Source organism: Poromitra crassiceps, assembly GCF_964638095.1.
Source record: "Poromitra crassiceps genome assembly, chromosome: 12".
Lineage (NCBI taxonomy): Eukaryota > Metazoa > Chordata > Actinopteri > Beryciformes > Melamphaidae > Poromitra > Poromitra crassiceps.
The window spans coordinates 4,369,521-4,393,066 of NC_139632.1; the positions used below are offsets into that span (position 1 = coordinate 4,369,521).

At 44.9% G+C, this 23,546-nt stretch overlaps 1 protein-coding gene across 1 annotated transcript in view; it reads right to left on the reverse strand.

Annotated features, from left to right (window-relative positions):
- The window catches only part of exoc2 (exocyst complex component 2), a 97,367-nt gene that overhangs the window by 60,956 nt on the left and 12,865 nt on the right, over nt 1–23,546 (reverse strand). Inside the window, exons 2-5 of the mRNA XM_083648447.1 lie at nt 20,415–20,573; nt 8,209–8,385; nt 7,447–7,573; nt 3,027–3,140 (exon numbers count right to left, since the gene is read on the reverse strand). Coding sequence (XP_083504573.1) covers nt 3,027–3,140; nt 7,447–7,573; nt 8,209–8,385; nt 20,415–20,532 — 536 coding nt within the window. The 5' untranslated portion in view covers nt 20,533–20,573. The remainder of the gene's footprint in view (nt 1–3,026; nt 3,141–7,446; nt 7,574–8,208; nt 8,386–20,414; nt 20,574–23,546) is intronic.

Below are 23,546 nucleotides of genomic sequence, written 5' to 3' on the forward strand. Positions count from 1 at the left end.
GCATTGAGCTTCGTGTTCAAGACAACAAGATTTTTGGCTGTATATGATAATGATGCTGCGTGACATGCCGTGGAGCATGTTTTACTTTGTTTTCTTTTCTAAGTTTGGATCTACGTGAAATCTCCGGTGAGTCAGTTAACAGTGCTAACCTAGCTCCTAGCTTGTTACCGTTTTGCTAGCTACTGAAATGCTGGGGTATTCTTTGATTTTCAATCGTTTTAGTGATGTTGAACCACTTTGAATCTAACTAAAAACCAATCGGAGTCAAATGTGAAGATTGTGTAGATATGTTGTTTGTAGCCCATGTTAAGATGAGTCTTCTTGGTACGAAAGTGAACTGATATTGTAGCCATGCTACCATGATGCTCTATTGTTCTTTCAATCGTTGTTTAACAACGAGGCCACGTTTGAGTACACTACGTTTTCCTGTATATTGCAGTAATCTTACAGTTGAAACCTTTTATTTATTTTAGTATGATGGCTTTTCTTTTCTGATAACCATTGCAGTAGTATTGCTGTTGTCAATTCACAATACTTAAAACTGTAGATATGAGAATGAGATATGGGGAAAAAGAGATGAGTGTATATGTTTAATGTACTGTTGAACATTGATGCCGACTGCTATGCTTTGTCAGTATTAGGATTACACCAGATGTAGAGAAAAAAGAAGTGAAGATCACTACTACTGTACAGTGTCGATATTGAACTGATTCTATTGTGGTGTGCAGGTTGGTTTTTTGTTAGACTACAACAGACAGAACAGAACAGAGGGTGGAGAGGAGCCAGGGTCCCCATCCTATCTAAGAGAGGGGCGAGGTACCATCCTGCTTCTTCATTTTCATCATCCTCACCTGCCCTGCAGAGAATCGGTTGTGGATACAGATAAGCAATACACACCCGGGTAGCGTGCGCTTGCTTATACACACAGATAGAACTAGAGAAGTACACAAACGGACTGTACTGCACTGGAAAAGGACTTCGGAACGGGACACAGCACACGGCTGCTGTGAGGAAACACGGCACACGGCTGCCGTGAGAGACATTTTACTTTCTTTTATTTATTTTTCATGTCAATTGTTATGTGTACAATTCCAGGTCAGTGATTCATTCATGGTGGCAATAAATATTGTTAAACTGCAGAACCAAGTTGTGATCTATCCGCTCCGAGTCGAAACTTAGAGCAGCAGATAATTTAGTCAACTGCTGGTGAGATTTACCGTGTTACAAATATAACTATTGTATAGGAGAACATAAAATAAATAAAAACATCAAATAGATGTTACATTATATTCTCTTAAGTAGCATTTAAAGCTCGAATCGAAGCAGGCACAAAGGAAGGAAGGAATATCGCCTAGCCCTATTTACCATTTACAATACACGCACACACGCACGCAAACACACACACACGCACAGACACACACACGCACAGACACACACACACACACACACACACACACGTGTGGTCAGTATGTGTGCATGTGTGTGTGTGTGTCAGTGTCCTGAGTGAGGTTTCCTCAGCAGGAAGAAGCAGACACCCACTGAGGTCCAAACAGAGGCCCCCTGACCATGCTGGATCCTGGGGTCTGGGTTACTGGAAGGCTAAGCAAGAGGGAGAGGAAGCCAGGAGAGTCCAAAATAACTTCTCACTGTCCTAACATGACAAGGACCTGGGCTCAGGGCTCTGAGCTCAGGGCTCTGGGGTCAGGGCTCTGGGGTCAGGGCTCTGGGGTCAGGGCTCTGGGGTCAGGGCTCTGGGGTCAGGGCTCTGGGGTCAGGGCTCTGGGGTCAGGGCTCTGGGGTCAGGGCTCTGGGGTCAGGGCTCTGGGGTCAGCAGGACCTGGGCTCAGGGCTCTGGGGTCAGCAGGACCTGGGCTCAGGGCTCTGGGGTCAGCAGGACCTGGGCTCAGGGCTCTGGGGTCAGCAGGACCTGGGCTCAGGGCTCTGGGGTCAGCAGGCTCTGGGGTCAGCAGGCTCTGGGGTCAGCAGGCTGCCTTGTTTACACACCTGACTCTCACTGCATTATGACAGATTAGGAGGGGCCAGAATAACGGCAATATTTGGAGTCAACAAAATGATTGGGACAAGATTAAGCCGAAGTGAACCGGAGGCGAATGCAATAGCGCGAGCGTCGGAGACTCAAACAAATCTTGTCTGAGATGACAGGGTTGAGAGGCGGACCATTATATGGTGTCGATGATTTGATTTGACAATTCTGGGGACTGGCTTTGGCATTGGCCAATCCTGGCGTGTTCCACCCCCAAATCGAGTGGGATTCAGCGTGTTGTCGTGCTACGCGAGTGGGATCCGCCGAGTACCAGGCAGCCGGCTGCTTCGTGCGGAACGAGCGGACAATCCGATGCATGGGTGCTGCCCGTCCACCTGGAATCTCCGAGGGGCAACCCCCGACAACCACGCTTTCAGTCGCGCACCATTATCGCTATTGCGGTAAATACAATATTCCTGGAATGCGAGTTTTAACGAGCCAGTTACATTTCTTTGCATTCAGTACCGTTTTTGTTTTTTGTTCATGTTTCATACAATTGGCCAAGTTAGTAGTTAGTTTATGGGCTAGAAACTCTGCCAGATGACAGGCACTAGGTGCCATTTTCTCCTTCATTTGGACGAGAAAATTATCCTGAAATGAAGATTTGATTGACAGCTGCCATGTCATGATAGGATTGGTTGAAATGAGGTAGAAATTTGATAGTACTAGGTGATGTCAGCAAACTGTAGATTACTGTTATGAATGAAATCTTGAAAAATGAACTTTCGATGTGAAAAAGTGTGAAAAACTAAAGAAATTAGATTTTTGTGATTTTTTTGCATACATTATTAAATAGGTGCACTGCATACCCAGGTATTTGAACTAAAAGAAAAGAAAAGTCATTTTTGGGTTCAGCTCGACTTTAAGATGAAAACCCCAAAACAGAACATTTACATGTTTCACAAAACCCTGCAGATTGAAGTGATTGGTTAGTTGTTGTGAGGGACGCTTGGTTGAGGTGGGGTCTTGACGAGGAGCCTACCTGGTGCCTGAGTGGTTTTCTATGAGGTACCAGGTAGCGGAGAAGTTTTCACTGGTGAAGTCGCCACTCATTCCTGGAAATGTCAGCTCCATGTCTTTCTGTGGGATTTTACCTCTGTGAGGAGGACAGACACGCATATGGACACAGATGAAAAGCAGGAAAAGCAAGCAGTCCTCCTTACACTGAGAGAATACTTTTTCCAAATATAAGTCACTCAGGCCATGTTCAGACTAGGAGGCCAAATCTGATTTGTGAACTTTAGTGACCTATGAATGACTTTATCCAGATTGGTTTTATGAGTCTGGACGCTCCAAGTCTGATTTGTGTCACTTGTCCCAAACCACATATGGAGGTAGTTTCCAATCTGCTTCAAATCTGCTTTCGACTGATGTGACTTCAGTGCGGACATGTAGATCCACCAAATCTGATTTGAACGTCACTCACAACTCGTCATCAAATGCTTCTGCGCAGGAAAACCACGTCACCAACGTAAGTATTTACTGACGCCCACGTCGTTACCATAGCAACCCATGCAGATAGGCTGTTTAGGTCTGGACACACAGATCCGACTTGAGAATCAGATTTGTGGCAGTGCGGACACACTCCCAAATCAGATTTGGGAAACTAATCAAGATAATGATGATTAATGACTTTATCAGCAAATCAGATTTGCCTGTAATGTGAACATGGCCTCAGACATTACTTAAATAGATGTAAATATACAGAAGCCCAAAGGATCAACCAGTTCAGTGCAATTTACAAACTGTAGCAGAGCAAAAATAAAGAACAACCTAAATACATAATTAGCCTACTGATTGACTGTGAGTGAGTACATTTGGGCAGAAAATAATGCAATTACTGTATGGACTATAAAGGTTGAATGTGATGTTGGCAGCAGATTCTCCAGCAGGGGGCAGCGTGCCACCAAGAGGTACAGAGGCTGGGAGGCCCTGGCGTGGGAAGCCCAGTGTGTGACGCCTGGGTGCCCCTGGAGGACCCAGTACTCATTAGAGAGGTTAGATCTCTGCTAATGAGCCATGTAGCCCCCCACCACCCACTCTGCACTCACACACACACACAAACACACACCAACACAACACATACACACACTGTATTATAGTCCATGCAACAGCAAATGCATGCACGCACACACACACACACAAACAAACAAACACACACGCACGGTCGCACTTGGATACAAATAGCTAGAGTTGTTGCCATGGTAACGCTGGTACAACATAAACAGAGGGAATGTGCAACTTTCGTCATTTTCAAAGATCAGTGCTAATTAACTCTTTAAAAAAAGTACAATCTTTTGCTGTGTGCTGAGATTCATGTTGAACAAGGAAAACCTTTTGTTAAGAAACAACTTGCATTTATGTGAGGAAATATTGTCATGGTTGTCAGATATAGTGGTGGACTGCTTTCCTTCATCAGCCTAAGTGCTGTGAAATAATGAGAGTCAACTCTATCCTTAAAGGTGCATTCAGTGATGTTTTTGTGTTCAAATAAGTGTTAAATGGCTCTATATTCTGACAGCAATCGCCGAAATAGAGTGGACTTGGAACCCCCAACCCCCCCCCCCCCCCCCGCTGTCCTCTATCTCTCTCCTGTAGCCCTGCATGCAGGGTGGACGTATCTCCGCAAACGTAACTCGTAGAGACTCAAGACGGTGTTGGCTACGGGGTGAAAAAAATACATAATAGTCCTTTAGAGGCATCGCAATCTGACCGTCCGTTTCCCACAAGATGTCAACATTTCTCTGATTGGATAAAAATGTGGCTTGGACCTCCCACTATCCACGGCTCAAACAGAGACTATAGCGTGTCTACCAAAATGAGTGGGAACAGCTTGGTGACATCATGAGGAAGACCAGAAATCTTCCTCTTCAGTCGTATTCAAAAGAATCTCCACAAAGCCCTCATACGTCCCTGCAACAAGTCAACACTGACCCTGTTAAGCTGTGTTCACACCGAGATATTTATTTTTCGCTCTGTCGCTCAAGTCAACCCTTTGGAATCGCTCTGTCGCTCTGTTTAAATCGCTCATCAACAGGCACACGAAATGACGGACACGTGGGGGATATAACGTTACGCAATGTCATGATATTTGTCCACTACGAGCCACCGTCATTGTTTACAAGCTAAAGCCTATCAGCGTGCTCCTAATGTGAGCTCCATACCGGTAGTACAGACTTCACTTCATGTCAGCTGTCAGCCTGTCAATGTGGTTTGTTGCCACACAATAAACCAGCGGTTTGTTCCAAGCCAGAGGGATCCTTGACTCGCTCTCACACGGCAGCCAATCAGCGTTGAGCGGCGAGCGACTGATGCCAGCGTATTTTCGCTCGAGTTGAGATATTTCATCTCGAGCGACGAGCGAATTTTCTCCCTATCGCTCTGTCTCTGCCGCTCGGACGCCCAGCGATTTTTCTCCCAGGCGAATATAGGCTCAATCGCTCGTTTGCATTGACTTTGTATGTAAACTCGACGCCAGCAACAAACTTTAATAGGTCGGTGTGAACGCAGCTTTAGGTGTGCTAAGGGTGTGTTCATATACCAGGTCGGGATCTACTGCTAGATCTCAGGATATTTACTTGGTAGACCTCAGGATATTTACTTGGTAGATCCTAGGGATGTAACGATAACCGGTTTGAATGATAACCACGATAAAAATTCCTTATGATAACCGTACCGTTTAAAATTTTCATTATCATTAAAACCGTGGTACCGTGATTACAGTGCTTTAAAAAACATGGTAAATACTGTCCATCATCAACCAAAGTTGGCAACAGTCTCCCAGGTGCCAAGGCGCAGCCTGGGAGAAATTTCAGTGAGTGTATCAATCCTTTTTGGGTCTGAGCTTTTCAATAAAAAAATGTTGTAAAATGATTTCAGTGAGTCTCTCAGTACTTTTGGAACATTTTCAGCATTTTTTTATGAATACCGTGATAATACGATAACCGTGATCATCATTTTGGTCACGATAATCGTGATGTGAAATGTTCATACCGTTACATCTCTAGTAGATCCCCCAAATCATTTTGGATAATGAGTGTAACTTTGTAGTGTCAGTGTCTTCTGAAATTCAACCAGTCAGTCCGTGCATGTTTATTGCAAACAGACAATTTAAATATACATTAACAAATACTGTTTATTGATTGATTATTGCTTATCATTGAAATTATAAACCGCATTTAATTTATGGTCGACTCAGAACAGTATGGACTACGAGACGAGTTTATGACTTTTTTGTAATTATGTTTTGGTGTGTGTACAAACAACGTCTGATTATCAGGTTTACTGTTACAGCGGGGGTGGGGGTGGGGAGGGGTTGGACAGGTTAGATCTTGTGCTGTTGAAAAACGTAAAGTAGACCTGAAGTGTAAAAAAAAACGTTGGGGCACCCCCTCATAATATACGATTGTCAAATACAACGGTGTAGATTTAGTGTGCTGGATGTTTTAGAGTGCAAACCGTGGAAAGGCGGGTGAATGGTACAGAGGGGTTAACAGCGTGTTTACGGGGGTCTAGTCTCTGGCCACGAGCGGTCACTTGCCCCCCGGCCCCTCTAAACTAAACAAACACTAAGGCAGAAACGCCACAACTTGACAACACAAACTATACATCACAGCCTCGACTACTCTGGCTGCCCGGGGACGTGGGAGGCGGCTAGAGCTGTCACTTTTTCCCAAAATAAAGTTCGAACGAACTTTAATTGTCCGCAAAATGTTCGAATATATTCGAAGTTTTTTGGTGAATAAAAAAAAAAAACTTTTTTTTTGACTGCATCCAACTCGAGACAACTTTTCAGACCCTGGAGACAATCTTTCTCAGAAGAGGCTAACGCGACAAATCTGGAGACTTTTTCTGACATGGGATTAACATTACCAGCAAGCAGCAGTTGGTTAATTTAGGTTAAATAAAAAAAAATAAAAAAAAATAAAACGGGTCAATTATACATTCGAACATGCCCTCCTCCCCCACATTCAAAGTTAAATTCGAATTTCGAATAAAAAGTGACAGCCCTAGAGGCAGCACCAAACTGCTCTGCTCTGCTATGAAGGAGTCTCCATGTTCTCCGCTCGCTGCCTTCCCTCTTTCTCTCCTCTTTATACACAATCATTTTGTTTCCACTCCCGATGTGCAGCGGTTACAGCCAGGCGGTTCAGACATCGCTGTGTTGGCATCATATTTAAAATGCCTGCACATGGGGAGAGTTTGTTTCTGTTTAGGGATGTCAACCATGACTCAATGACCAGTGCGCCTGTGTTTACGGCTGTGTGATTGTGTTGAGGGATCTGTGTGTGTGTGTGTGTGTGTGTGTGTGTGTGTGTGTGTGTGTGTGTGTGTGTCTGTGTGTGTGTGTGTGTCTGTGTGTGTGTGTGTGCGTGTGTGTACATCATGTTCTCGTTGCGTACTTGTCTATGTCAATGCCCAGTGGATTGCTTGGTCGCAGGGAGAGGGGGGAGATGCCTTTGTTGCGGTCAGTCCTCATGTCGTAGTAGTTCATCTCATCCACCCACACTGCAGACTGGTCCAGGATACCTGTGGGACACAGAGGCAGGCATGAACGTGACATGTCAGGATACCTGTGGGACACGGGGGCAGGCATGAACGTGACATGTCACCGGGCTCGACTACACGTCCCAGACACGGGCTCACTCACGCACACGTGCGCACGTTTTGCACACACGCACATCAAATACACAGTATCGTAGGAAAGTGGTTGTTGGTTTGCATCGAGCTGCCACGACTAATCGATTAGTCGATCGACAGAAAATTAATCAACAACTATTTTGATAATCGATTAACTGTTTTGAGTAAAGTTTTAAGAGAAAAGGTGTAAAGTATCTGATTCCAGCTTCTTAAATGTGAATATTTTCTGGTTTCTTTACTCCTGTATGACAGTAAACTGATATCTTTGAGTTGTGGACAAAACAAGACATTTGAGAGCATCATCTTGAGCTTTGGGAAACACTGATCGTCATTTGCTACCATTTTCTGACATTTCATAGACCAAACAACTCATCGATTAATCGAGAAAATAATGAAAAGAATGGTTAGTGCCGGCAGCCCTAGTTGCAATATTCACTCTTAACTCTTCGTGCACAGGCTGTACAGTGAATCATGTGTGCCCCTGTTAGAACTGTGTTGTATTGTGTTTGCTTGGGTCTTCTTACCAATCTTGTCTGGCTTGAGCAATTTGAAGGAGACCGTGGAGGTGCCGTGACCTCCAGACTTGGTGGTGACAATGATCTCTCCCTTGTCGTCTTTGGCAGGACCCACGCGACACACGATTTTGCTGGCCGACATCCACTCGGCCGTCAGCAGGCAGTTGTGGCCGCAGATGGACAGACCTGAGAGGAGGGCGTGAGGGGAGGAGAAGGAGGGAGAAGGTGAGACAGCAAAGAGATATGGACACGCTGACATGTCAAATTAACAAGCCGTAGCCTCGAAACACAAGGCAACCTGAGGCAAGAGAAGAGGGGCACACTCACAAGCACCCCTCACAGCAATTGGCGTCTTTATCTGCAAGTTTAGTCAACCTGTCACCCGGGGTCAAAGTTCAAGTTGGGGTCACGGTGGGTGTGGGTGGCCCTGACCTTCCTTCCTCTCACTCAGCTCCGTCAACCTATCCGCAGCCTAACGAGTGTCACTTCACCGCTAAGTGGCTTATTACTGACACACTATGCACTCTCTCCCTACATCTGTCATTACTGACACACTATGCACTCTCTCCCTACATCTGTCATTACTGACACACTATGCACTCTCTCCCTACATCTGTCATTACTGACACACTATGCACTCTCTCCCTACATCTGTCATTACTGACACACTATGCACTCTCTGCCTACATCTGTCATTACTGACACACTATGCACTCTCTCCCTACATCTGTCATTACTGACACACTATGCACTCTCTCCCTACATCTGTCATTACTGACACACTATGCACTCTCTCCCTACATCTGTCATTACTGACACACTATGCACTCTCTCCCTACATGTCATTACTGACACACTATGCACTCTCTGCCTACATCTGTCATTACTGACACACTATGCACTCTCTGCCTACATCTGTCATTACTGACACACTATGCACTCTCTCCCTACATGTCATTACTAACACACTATGCACTCTCTCCCTACATGTCATTACTGACACACTATGCACTCTCTCCCTACATGTCATTACTGACACACTATGCACTCTCTCCCTACATCTGTCATTACTGACACACTATGCACTCTCTCCCTACATGTCATTACTGACACACTATGCACTCTCTCCCTACATCTGTCATTACTGACACACTACGCACTCTCTGTCTACATGTCATTACTGACACACTATGCACTCTCTGCCTACATCTGTCATTACTGACACACTATGCACTCTCTGCCTACATCTGTCATTACTGACACACTATGCACTCTCTCCCTACATCTGTCACTACTGACACACTATGCACTCTCTCCCTACATCTGTCATTACTGACACACTATGCACTCTCTGCCTACATCTGTCATTACTGACACACTATGCACTCTCTGCCTACATCTGTCATTACTGACACACTATGCACTCTCTCCCTACATCTGTCATTACTGACACACTATGCACTCTCTCCCTACATCTGTCATTACTGACACACTATGCACTCTCTGCCTACATCTGTCATTACTGACACACTATGCACTCTCTCCCTACATCTGTCATTACTGACACACTATGCACTCTCTCCCTACATCTGTCCTTACTGACACACTATGCACTCTCTCCCTACATCTGTCATTACTGACACACTATGCACTCTCTGCCTACATCTGTCCTTACTGACACACTATGCACTCTCTCCCTACATCTGTCATTACTGACACACTATGCACTCTCTCCCTACATGTCATTACTGACACACTATGCACTCTTTCCCTGCATCTGTCCTTACTGACACACTATGCACTCTCTCCCTACATCTGTCCTTACATACTGACACACTATGCACTCTCTCCCTGCATCTGTCATTAGTGACACACTATGCACTCTCTCCCTGCATCTGTCATTACTGACACACTATGCACTCTCTCCCTACATGTCATTACTGACACACTATGCACTCTCTCCCTACATGTCATTAGTGACACACTATGCACTCTCTCCCTACATCTGTCATTACTGACACACTATGCACTCTCTCCCTACATGTCATTACTGACACACTATGCACTCTCTCCCTACATCTGTCATTACTGACACACTATGCACTCTCTCCCTACATCTGTCCTTACTGACACACTATGCACTCTCTCCCTACATCTGTCATTACTGACACACTATGCACTCTCTCCCTGCATCTGTCATTACTGACACACTATGCACTCTCTCCCTACATCTGTCATTACTGACACACTATGCACTCTCTCCCTGCATCTGTCATTAGTGACACACTATGCACTCTCTCCCTACATCTGTCATTACTGACACACTATGCACTCTCTCCCTACATCTGTCATTACTGACACACTATGCACTCTCTCCCTACATGTCATTACTGACACACTATGCACTCTCTCCCTACATGTCATTACTGACACACTATGCACTCTCTCCCTACATCTGTCATTACTGACACACTATGCACTCTCTCCCTGCATCTGTCATTAGTGACACACTATGCACTCTCTCCCTACATGTCATTACTGACACACTATGCACTCTCTCCCTACATCTGTCCTTACTGACACACTATGCACTCTCTCCCTACATCTGTCATTACTGACACACTATGCACTCTCTCCCTGCATCTGTCATTAGTGACACACTATGCACTCTCTCCCTACATGTCATTACTGACACACTATGCACTCTCTCCCTACATCTGTCATTACTGACACACTATGCACTCTCTCCCTGCATCTGTCATTAGTGACACACTATGCACTCTCTCCCTACATGTCATTACTGACACACTATGCACTCTCTCCCTACATCTGTCATTAATGACACACTATGCACTCTCTCCCTACATCTGTCATTACTGACACACTATGCACTCTCTCCCTACATCTGTCATTACTGACACACTATGCACTCTCTCCCTACATCTGTCAATACTGACACACTATGCACTCTCTCCCTACATCTGTCATTACTGACACACTATGCACTCTCTCCCTACATCTGTCATTACTGACACACTATGCACTCTCTCCCTACATCTGTCATTACTGACACACTATGCACTCTCTCCCTACATCTGTCATTACTGACACACTATGCACTCTCTCCCTACATCTGTCAATACTGACACACTATGCACTCTCTCCCTACATCTGTCATTACTGACACACTATGCACTCTCTCCCTACATGTCATTACTGACACACTATGCACTCTCTCCCTACATCTGTCATTACTGACACACTATGCACTCTCTCCCTACATGTCATTACTGACACACTATGCACTCTCTCCCTGCATCTGTCCTTACTGACACACTATGCACTCTCTCCCTACATCTGTCCTTACATACTGACACACTATGCACTCTCTCCCTACATCTGTCATTACTGACACACTATGCACTCTCTCCCTACATCTGTCATTACTGACACACTATGCACTCTCTCCCTACATCTGTCATTACTGACACACTATGCACTCTCTCCCTACATCTGTCCTTACATACTGACACACTATGCACTCTCTCCCTACATCTGTCATTACTGACACACTATGCACTCTCTCCCTACATGTCATTACTGACACACTATGCACTCTCTCCCTGCATCTGTCCTTACTGACACACTATGCACTCTCTCCCTACATCTGTCATTACTGACACACTATGCACTCTCTCCCTGCATCTGTCATTAGTGACACACTATGCACTCTCTCCCTACATGTCATTACTGACACACTATGCACTCTCTGCCTACATCTGTCCTTACTGACACACTATGCACTCTCTCCCTACATCTGTCACTACTGACACACTATGCACTCTCTCCCTGCATCTGTCATTAGTGACACACTATGCACTCTCTCCCTACATCTGTCATTAGTGACACACTATGCACTCTCTCCCTACATCTGTCACTACTGACACACTATGCACTCTCTCCCTACATGTCATTACTGACACACTATGCACTCTCTCCCTACATCTGTCATTACTGACACACTATGCACTCTCTCCCTACATGTCATTACTGACACACTATGCACTCTCTCCCTGCATCTGTCATTACTGACACACTATGCACTCTCTCCCTACATGTCCTTACTGACACACTATGCACTCTCTCCCTACATCTGTCATTACTGACACACTATGCACTCTCTCCCTACATGTCATTACTGACACACTATGCACTCTCTGCCTACATCTGTCATTACTGACACACTATGCACTCTCTCCCCACATCTGTCATTACTGACACACTATGCACTCTCTCCCTACATCTGTCATTACTGACACACTATGCACTCTCTCCCTGCATCTGTCATTAGTGACACACTATGCACTCTCTCCCTACATGTCATTACTGACACACTATGCACTCTCTGCCTACATCTGTCCTTACTGACACACTATGCACTCTCTCCCTACATCTGTCACTACTGACACACTATGCACTCTCTCCCTGCATCTGTCATTAGTGACACACTATGCACTCTCTCCCTACATCTGTCATTAGTGACACACTATGCACTCTCTCCCTACATCTGTCACTACTGACACACTATGCACTCTCTCCCTACATGTCATTACTGACACACTATGCACTCTCTCCCTACATCTGTCATTACTGACACACTATGCACTCTCTCCCTACATGTCCTTACTGACACACTATGCACTCTCTCCCTACATCTGTCATTACTGACACACTATGCACTCTCTCCCTACATGTCATTACTGACACACTATGCACTCTCTGCCTACATCTGTCATTACTGACACACTATGCACTCTCTCCCCACATCTGTCATTACTGACACACTATGCACTCTCTCCCTACATCTGTCATTACTGACACACTATGCACTCTCTCCCTACATCTGTCATTACTGACACACTATGCACTCTCTCCCTACATCTGTCATTACTGACACACTATGCACTCTCTCCCTACATCTGTCCTTACATACTGACACACTATGCACTCTCTCCCTACATCTGTCATTACTGACACACTATGCACTCTCTCCCTACATGTCATTACTGACACACTATGCACTCTCTCCCTGCATCTGTCCTTACTGACACACTATGCACTCTCTCCCTACATCTGTCATTACTGACACACTATGCACTCTCTCCCTGCATCTGTCATTAGTGACACACTATGCACTCTCTCCCTACATCTGTCATTACTGACACACTATGCACTCTCTCCCTGCATCTGTCATTAGTGACACACTATGCACTCTCTCCCTACATGTCATTACTGACACACTATGCACTCTCTGCCTACATCTGTCCTTACTGACACACTATGCACTCTCTCCCTGCATCTGTCCTTACTGACACACTATGCACTCTCTCCCTGCATCTGTCATTACTGACACACTATGCACTCTCTCCCTACATGTCATTACTGACACACTATGCACTCTCTGCCTACATCTGTCCTTACTGACACACTATGCACTCTCTCCCTACATCTGTCCTTACTGACACACTATGCACTCTCTCCCTACATCTGTCACTACTGACACACTATGCACTCTCTCCCTGCATCTGTCATTAGTGACACACTATGCACTCTCTCCCTACATCTGTCATTAGTGACACACTATGCACTCTCTCCCTACATGTCATTAGTGACACACTATGCACTCTCTCCCTACATCTGTCACTACTGACACACTATGCACTCTCTCCCTACATGTCATTACTGACACACTATGCACTCTCTCCCTACATCTGTCATTACTGACACACTATGCACTCTCTCCCTACATGTCATTACTGACACACTATGCACTCTCTCCCTGCATCTGTCATTACTGACACACTATGCACTCTCTCCCTACATGTCCTTACTGACACACTATGCACTCTCTCCCTACATCTGTCATTACTGACACACTATGCACTCTCTCCCTACATGTCATTACTGACACACTATGCACTCTCTGCCTACATCTGTCATTACTGACACACTATGCACTCTCTCCCCACATCTGTCATTACTGACACACTATGCACTCTCTCCCTACATCTGTCATTACTGACACACTATGCACTCTCTCCCTGCATCTGTCATTAGTGACACACTATGCACTCTCTCCCTACATGTCATTACTGACACACTATGCACTCTCTGCCTACATCTGTCCTTACTGACACACTATGCACTCTCTCCCTACATCTGTCACTACTGACACACTATGCACTCTCTCCCTGCATCTGTCATTAGTGACACACTATGCACTCTCTCCCTACATCTGTCATTAGTGACACACTATGCACTCTCTCCCTACATCTGTCACTACTGACACACTATGCACTCTCTGCCTACATCTGTCATTACTGACACACTATGCACTCTCTCCCTACATGTCATTACTGACACACTATGCACTCTCTCCCTACATCTGTCATTACTGACACACTATGCACTCTCTGCCTACATCTGTCATTACTGACACACTATGCACTCTCTGCCTACATCTGTCATTACTGACACACTATGCACTCTCTCCCTACATGTCCTTACTGACACACTATGCACTCTCTCCCTACATCTGTCATTACTGACACACTATGCACTCTCTCCCTACATGTCATTACTGACACACTATGCACTCTCTGCCTACATCTGTCATTACTGACACACTATGCACTCTCTCCCCACATCTGTCATTACTGACACACTATGCACTCTCTCCCTACATCTGTCATTACTGACACACTATGCACTCTCTCCCTACATCTGTCATTACTGACACACTATGCACTCTCTCCCTACATCTGTCATTACTGACACACTATGCACTCTCTCCCTACATCTGTCATTACTGACACACTATGCACTCTCTCCCTACATCTGTCATTACTGACACACTATGCACTCTCTCCCTACATCTGTCATTACTGACACACTATGCACTCTCTCCCTACATCTGTCATTACTGACACACTATGCACTCTCTCCCTACATCTGTCATTACTGACACACTATGCACTCTCTCCCTACATGTCATTACTGACACACTATGCACTCTCTCCCCACATCTGTCATTACTGACACACTATGCACTCTCTCCCTACATCTGTCATTACTGACACACTATGCACTCTCTCCCTACATCTGTCATTACTGACACACTATGCACTCTCTCCCTACATCTGTCATTACTGACACACTATGCACTCTCTCCCTACATCTGTCATTACTGACACACTATGCACTCTCTCCCCACATCTGTCATTACTGACACACTATGCACTCTCTCCCTACATCTGTCATTACTGACACACTATGCACTCTCTCCCTACATCTGTCATTACTGACACACTATGCACTCTCTCCCTACATCTGTCATTACTGACACACTATGCACTCTCTCCCTACATGTCATTACTGACACACTATGCACTCTCTCCCTACATCTGTCATTACTGACACACTATGCACTCTCTCCCTGCATCTGTCCTCCCAGTGTTTCCCCTACCATTCTACAGGCCTGGCAGGCCCACCAGGCCAACGGCGCCCATCCCAGGCCAGATTTTGTTTTTGTTTTTTTGTTTTTACATTTTTTAGATTTTTTTTCCTGTTTTTCTGCTCTCCCCAAAATTTCAATAAACCGTTATGGCATATTATTACAATACAACAATACTGGTGTTGACAGTAATAGAAGATGCCAAATCATTCAAAACAATAAGCATTTTGCTTTTAGGAGCATCGTGCCAGCGTGCGGCGCTGTTCCAAAACGTGTGTCGTTGCCTGGGAAACGCATATCCCATACTACAACTGTTTGCATCGCATCCCATAATAGCATGATGATACTTGGGATGCCATTGCGAACATAGATGCGTACAGGTTAGCTAAAAGTTTAGCGTCGCCAGCAAGGGCCCCCACCGTTGCGGTCGGGGTACGTTTGGAAATCCCTCCAGGCCTGAAAAATGTTCTAGGGGGAAACACTGCCTCGTCTTTTTAGACCCTCTTGAAAACTATTTTGACGGCAGAAGACAGACGGGGAAGAGAAAGATGAAGATGACTTTGACATTTCCAGCCAAGCGTATTTAAAAAGCTTCACGTGTCGTGTGTGTATAATCAAACTTCATAAAAGCCTGCGAGAGTTGATCAACAAATAGCCCATAAAACCGTGAATAATACGCCCATTAGAGTCCATTTCCTGCCTCTGTTCTCGGCTGGCCACTTTGTTTTCACACACACACACACACACACACACACACACACACACACACACACACACACACACTCTCTTACTTGTGCATATCTAATTGGCTAATTCCAGGCCCTAGGGACATTCATGGTCAGAAATAGACCCGTATCATTGGTCAGAACAAGGCCTGCCAAGTATGGAGCAGAGTGTGTGAGACTTTCTCCCTCTCCACTCGCACCAGAGAAATAGAGCAGAGTGTGTGAGACTTTCTCCCTCTCCACTCGCACCAGAGAAATAGAGCAGAGTGTGTGAGACTTTCTCCCTCTCCACTCGCACCAGAGAAATAGAGCAGAGTGTGTGAGACTTTCTCCCTCTCTACTCGCACCAGAGAAATAGAGCAGAGTGTGTGAGACTTTCTCCCTCTCCACTCGCACCAGAGAAATAGAGCAGAGTGTGTGAGACTTTCTCCCTCTCCACTCGCACCAGAGAAATAGAGCAGAGTGTGTGAGACTTTCTCCCTCTCCACTCGCACCAGAGAAATAGAGCAGAGTGTGTGAGACTTTCTCCCTCTCCACTCGCACCAGAGAAATAGAGCAGAGTGTGTGAGACTTTCTCCCTCTCCACTCGCACCAGAGAAATAGAGCAGAGTGTGTGAGACTTTCTCCCTCTCCACTCGCACCAGAGAAATAGATGGAGCAGAGTGTGTGAGACTTTCTCCCTCTCTACTCGCACCAGAGAAATAGAGCAGAGTGTGTGAGACTTTCTCCCTCTCCACTCGCACCAGAGAAATAGAGCAGAGTGTGTGAGACTTTCTCCCTCTCTACTCGCACCAGAGAAATAGAGCAGAGTGTGTGAGACTTTCTCCCTCTCCACTCGCACCAGAGAAATAGATGGAGCAGAGTGTGTGAGACTTTCTCCCTCTCTACTCGCACCAGAGAAATAGAGCAGAGTGTGTGAGACTTTCTCCCTCTCCACTCGCACCAGAGAAATAGAGCAGAGTGTGTGAGACTTTCTCCCTCTCTACTCGCACCAGAGAAATAGAGCAGAGTGTGTGAGACTTTCTCCCTCTCCACTCGCACCAGAGAAATAGAGCAGAGTGTGTGAGACTTTCTCCCTCTCTACTCGCACCAGAGAAATAGAGCAGAGTGTGTGAGACTTTCTCCCTCTCCACTCGCACCAGAGAAATAGATGGAGCAGAGTGTGTGAGACTTTCTCCCTCTCTACTCGCACCAGAGAAATAGAGCAGAGTGTGTGAGACTTTCTCCCTCTCCACTCGCACCAGAGAAATAGATGGAGCAGAGTGTGTGAGACGTTCTCCCTCTCCACTCGCACCAGAGAAATAGAGCAGAGTGTGTGAGACTTTCTCCCTCTCCACTCGCACCAGAGAAATAGAGCAGAGTGTGTGAGACTTTCTCCCTCTCCACTCGCACCAGAGAAATAGATGGAGCAGAGTGTGTGAGACTTTCTCCCTCTCTACTCGCACCAGAGAAATAGAGCAGAGTGTGTGAGACTTTCTCCCTCTCCACTCGCACCAGAGAAATAGATGGAGCAGAGTGTGTGAGACGTTCTCCCTCTCCACTCGCACCAGAGAAATAGAGCAGAGTGTGTGAGACTTTCTCCCTCTCCACTCGCACCAGAGAAATAGAGCAGAGTGTGTGAGACTTTCTCCCTCTCCACTCGCACCAGAGAAATAGAGCAGAGTGTGTGAGACTTTCTCCCTCTCCACTCGCACCAGAGAAATAGAGCAGAGTGTGTGAGACTTTCTCCCTCTCCACTCGCACCAGAGAAATAGAGCAGAGTGTGTGAGACTTTCTCCCTCTCCACTCGCACCAGAGAAATAGATGGAGCAGAGTGTGTGAGACTTTCTCCCTCTCCACTCGCACCAGAGAAATAGAGCAGAGTGTGTGAGACGTTCTCCCTCTCCACTCGCACCAGAGAAATAGAGCAGAGTGTGTGAGACTTTCTCCCTCTCCACTCGCACCAGAGAAATAGATGGAGCAGAGTGTGTGAGACTTTCTCCCTCTCCACTCGCACCAGAGAAATAGAGCAGAGTGTGTGAGACCTCTCCACTCGCACCAGAGAAATAGGCTCCAAGAGAAATTGTCGAACCAGAGAGAAATAGTACCAGGCCAAAAACACATAATGAGAACAAGACGTTGATCCACGGTCCATCTGTAGCTCTTGGACTTTGGAGAAGAACAACTATATTTTCACGTATTAATGTGTGTGTTGATTAGCTCTTGAATATCTCAATCTAGGCAGAGTAACCTTATCTCAATATTTGCAAAATATCTCTATTCCAGAAAGAGGTCAAGGTTCAATGTCTCAATCTTAGAACTTTTTTTTTTTTTTTACATTTTCTTCTATTTGTACTATTCACCTTATCTAGACCCGCCCACTTGACCCAGATGCGTTATGACTTCCTGTTCAAAACGCCGTCTGTTTTACCTGCTCAGTCTGACTGACTGGCTGCAACTTCACATTGAGTGGCAGATGATTGTAGAGGCCGATAACACAATGGAGACAATATAAGTCCTGTACTGCACAGGAAGTGTAAAGTTAAACACAACAGGAAGTAATTGGCTGACCCCCGCGTTGGAACAAGGTGAATACATTGTACTATAAAGTCATAAATTATAACTTTCAAATTGTCTAATGGAATGGTAAAACAAACATAATTTAATTTGTCTTGGCGTCAACAGAATATGTTAGGTTTACATTTTAGGTTTATTCTTAAAATAAATATTTTGGAATATATTAAGATGCAATTGTTAACTATCTCTCAGGCATATTATCTTTACAAAACTCCATTAGGATAAAAATTGTTTAATCGGTTTGTTGCAATTGTTTCCCTAAGACAAACCCAAAATGCTATTTATTGGTGGTCAAAAGCAAAAGTAAATAACAATGAACCCAAAAAAACAAATATTAACTTAACATGGACTAGCCTTCTGCCCGACTGAGGCAGAGTGAACATGACAGAAATTACACTTAATTGTTAAGTCTAAAGTTCTTTGTGCATTAGCAAAGCTTTTTTAATGAAAGCATTTGTATAATGCAGCAAAAACATGTTTTATATTTATTGATTGATTGATTGATTTATAAGTATACATTACAGCAAGTTAAAATTAAACAATTCATATTGTGGAGAGATATAAAAAATAAACATTTAAATATACATATCGAAAGTCCAATGTTTAAAAATGTTTGGCAAAATTAGTTTTTATCTCGTTAAAATTTGAGATATATTTTACTCAAGTTATGAGATTCATTAAGGGAAAATTAAAGCGGTGGAAAGTGATGAAATCCTTTTCATGAGGAGGAAAAATAAGAACCGGGCCTCCTGTCCTCATACATATCTATTTTTAAATGTGGGCCCACTGTGGTTTGTTGATGGAGAAGCCAATAAAACCAGAGAATATAACTCAAGTTACACAATATCTTAAACACTTGAGCAGAAATTGAATAATCAAAATAAACCAGTGCTTCCTCTACATACACTCAACACCTGCGGCCCTCCACACCAGCAAAAGCAGTTGCTGCCCAAATATGTAGGCTAAACAATAAGGGGGGAAATCATCATCTGGAATTATTTACAGAAAAAACAATCACATGTAAATGACAGTAGATAATTCCTCGACATCTCATTATATATCAATATCAATAGATGAATAGAGACATATACATGTATCCTAATAGGCCCTTTAAAAAACACACACAGCAGGTACTAAGATTGATACAGAAATAAGCCATGTAGGAAACCTAGGCAGATATCCACAATTACCCTCAGGCCCAACAGCTACAAAAACAATACATCAATTAATTAAAAACAAATTATTATGGGGGACGCACTTTAAAGACAATTATCACACAAAGAATGAATATTTCATTCTCTATGAAAATGAATTAATGCTGTGTGCATCAGTTAAATATCAAAACAAAATGAATGTAGAATCTCCCAACAAGCTGCAGAGAAAAGGCTCAGTGCGTGTGCTTAATACTGTCAATGCGTTACCGAGGAGGTCGGCTGGGCCGGTCCCCAGGTTCTCTCCACGGATGGTCACTTTGGTCCAGGCTGGACCCTCGTTGGGGGAGATGCCTGTGACCAGGGGGGGCTGACGGGCACGATTCATGCTGGCGAGCAGGCAGGCAGGAGCACGAGGTGAATCAGCACCTGTAGCAGGAACACCAGCAGAAGAAGACAAGGGTTATTAACACAGAACTATACACACACTGACAGATCAACCTAATCCATTGGTTACACAAATCGATGACGGTCTAACTGTACCTGAAGTTCCTGTGGTAAAACTACATCGACAAGGTATTCAGGGAAGAAAACCAACTTTTATGTCAACTTGTGAATCACACCCCCCTCCCGCGCTAAGGTCCAGCTCAGGCTGGTCAGTTAGCTCCCAAAACAGCTTAGGCTGCGTTAGATTGAACTTACCGGCCACGGCAACAATTGTGCCAGCATTTAGCGGAGCTGCTAACTGTGTTCATTATTTGCCACCCTGAAGGCCTGCTAACAATGTGTGCGTTGCAGTAGTTATCTCTCAGATAATAGGAAAAATAGAGAAGGGAGCCAAGTATGAAGGAGCAGACACAGAGAGCAGGGAGGAAAGGAAGAATGTAAACCTCACAGTGAAGGATAAATAAACCTGGGCCTCCCCCAACCATTCCACATAGCCCCACACAATACAACACACAGAGCGGCTAGGAGCCGAGCCGAGCGGAGCAGAGATGGAGCAGCCATGAAAATCAGTTCATGTTGGAGGCTGATGAATAATGGACGAGAAGGAACAATTCCAAATGAGAAAAAAATGAAAGGATGTATTTCAACGGCACAGATGTTTGCTAATAAATGAGTGCCAGGTCTCTCTAAAGGCTGACCAATCGAGAGTCTGGAAAGCAGCTCGAGCCCAGGCTTCCATCCTTTTGCTCCACAGCCAAAACACGTTCTCCACAAACAATGCGAGGAGTTCACACGGACCGGACCTGCAACAAGTTCCTGTTGGGTGACACCACACACACACACACACACACACCCGCTGCACCTTTCTACCATCATTAAAGTCGAACTGAACCCGTGCGTCGCAGTCCGTTTCAGACTGAAAACATAACTTGTCTGAGATGACAGGTTGAGAGGCGGGTCATAGTAATATGTCGATGATTTTATTTGACAATTCTGGAGACGACTGGATTGTGCTTTGGTCAATCCTGGCGTGTTCCGCCTCCAAATCGAGTGGGATTCAGCGTGTTGTGGTGCTCTCCTCGGGAAGAGCGTGCTGACGCGAGGTTTTAGTGGCTGAGTGGAGCTCAGGGAGCCGCAGGCAGCCAGCTGCCTTCGTGTTGCCGAGCGGAGAGTGCAGCACGTCGGCATGGAATCTCCGAGGTGCGACCCCTGACAACCAGGCTCTGACCCCTCAAGCGCGTGCCTTTATCGCAGCTGTAAATACGATATTCCTGGAATGTGCGTTTTAACGAGCCAGTTACATTTCTTTGCATTTTCTTAGACATTACCGTTTTTGTTTCATACAATTGGCCAAGTTAGTAGTTAGTTTATGGGATAGGAATTCTGCCAGATGACAGGCACTAGGCGCCATTTTCTCTTTCTTTTGGAAGAGAAAATTATCCTGAAATGAAGATTTGATTGACAGCTGCCATGTCGTGATATGATTGGTTGAAATGGGGTAGAAATTTGATAGTACTAGTGACGTCAGCAAACTGTAGATTACTGTCATCAATGAAATCTTGAAAAATGAACTTTTGATGTGAAAAAGTGTGAAAAACTAAAGATTTTTTTTTTTGCATACATTATTAAATAGGTGCACTTCTTCATACCCAGGTATTTGAACTAAAAGGAAAGAAAAGTAATTTTTGGGTTCAGCTCGACTTTAACTAACTACTAACTAGTAGTCAACAAGTGTCCAGATGAAACGTTCAAGCAAAGCAAAACTGAAGAGGCCCAAAACTGACTGGTACTGTTAGTAGGCTGGCTTATTAAACTGACTGGTACTGTTAGTAGGCTGGCTTATAAAACTGACTGGTACTGTTAGTAGGCTGGCTTATTAAACTGACTGGTACTGTTAGTAGGCTGGCTTATTAGTAGAGAGAGCCCTGCTGTTGCCGTAAGGTTACGGGTTCAATCCCTGCAGCAGACAATGTGGGGAAGAAAAGCCATCTATCGTGTTGTGTTCAGCAAGAAACTGAACTCTCACCAGCCCCCTAAATGTGAGTTGCCCTGGATTAGCATGTCAAATAAACAAGGGCCAAATTTAACTTTCTTTGTCCACCGGCCAAGTGGCTAGTGAATGTTCAAATTTGACCAGCCACCCAATAGATTTACATGACGTTCTAAGGCCTACAAAAAAATAACCCTTCAGCCAGAGGCAGAACTCGCTATCTTCGGCTGCTCGGACTGAGTCCTCTCTGACTTCCCTACAGCTGTGCAACAATCTCTGACACTGGGGACAACTGTTGCAAAAAAAAAAAAAAAAAAAAAATCTAATTTTGAAGGAATGGAAGTCCTCCTCTTCACCTTCTTTCCAACTGTGGTTGAAGGACATGCCCTCTGTTATACGGATGGAGAGGCTTAGGTTCCTGGGGAGCAATTCACTTACAAAGTTTTCAACCAATTGGGGCCCGTCTCTAGCCTACCTCGACGAGGTTAGGGGTGACGGGTGCCTCGTCGCCTGGCTGGTTTCTCATGGACCCCTTGCGTGGGATCCCAGGCACAATATCTCACAAGCACATAAGCACCTTATCCCATTGATACCTGATGCAGCATTTGCGTGTATATCCCTCATTTGTGTGCGTATCCCTTTAAGACCGCGAACCGCGTTCACGCGGTTCGCGGTCTTAAAGGGATACACACACAAATGCTGCATCAGGTATCAATGGGTTAAGAAGCTGGTAATTACGTTGTAATAACCAATGTCGATAATCTATGTATGGTTTCTTTTCTTTTCCTGTGTCTGAGCATGTTGGTTTGTCTCGTCTGTGCGTTGTTCAGAAATAAAATAAAATAAAATATTGGGAAACAAAAAGAGATTCACATGACCATTGTTCTTTTCGCTGCTGAGTGAAGCAAATCTACCAGCCACTTGCATATTATTTCACCAGCATTTGGCTGGGGGCTGGTGCTAAT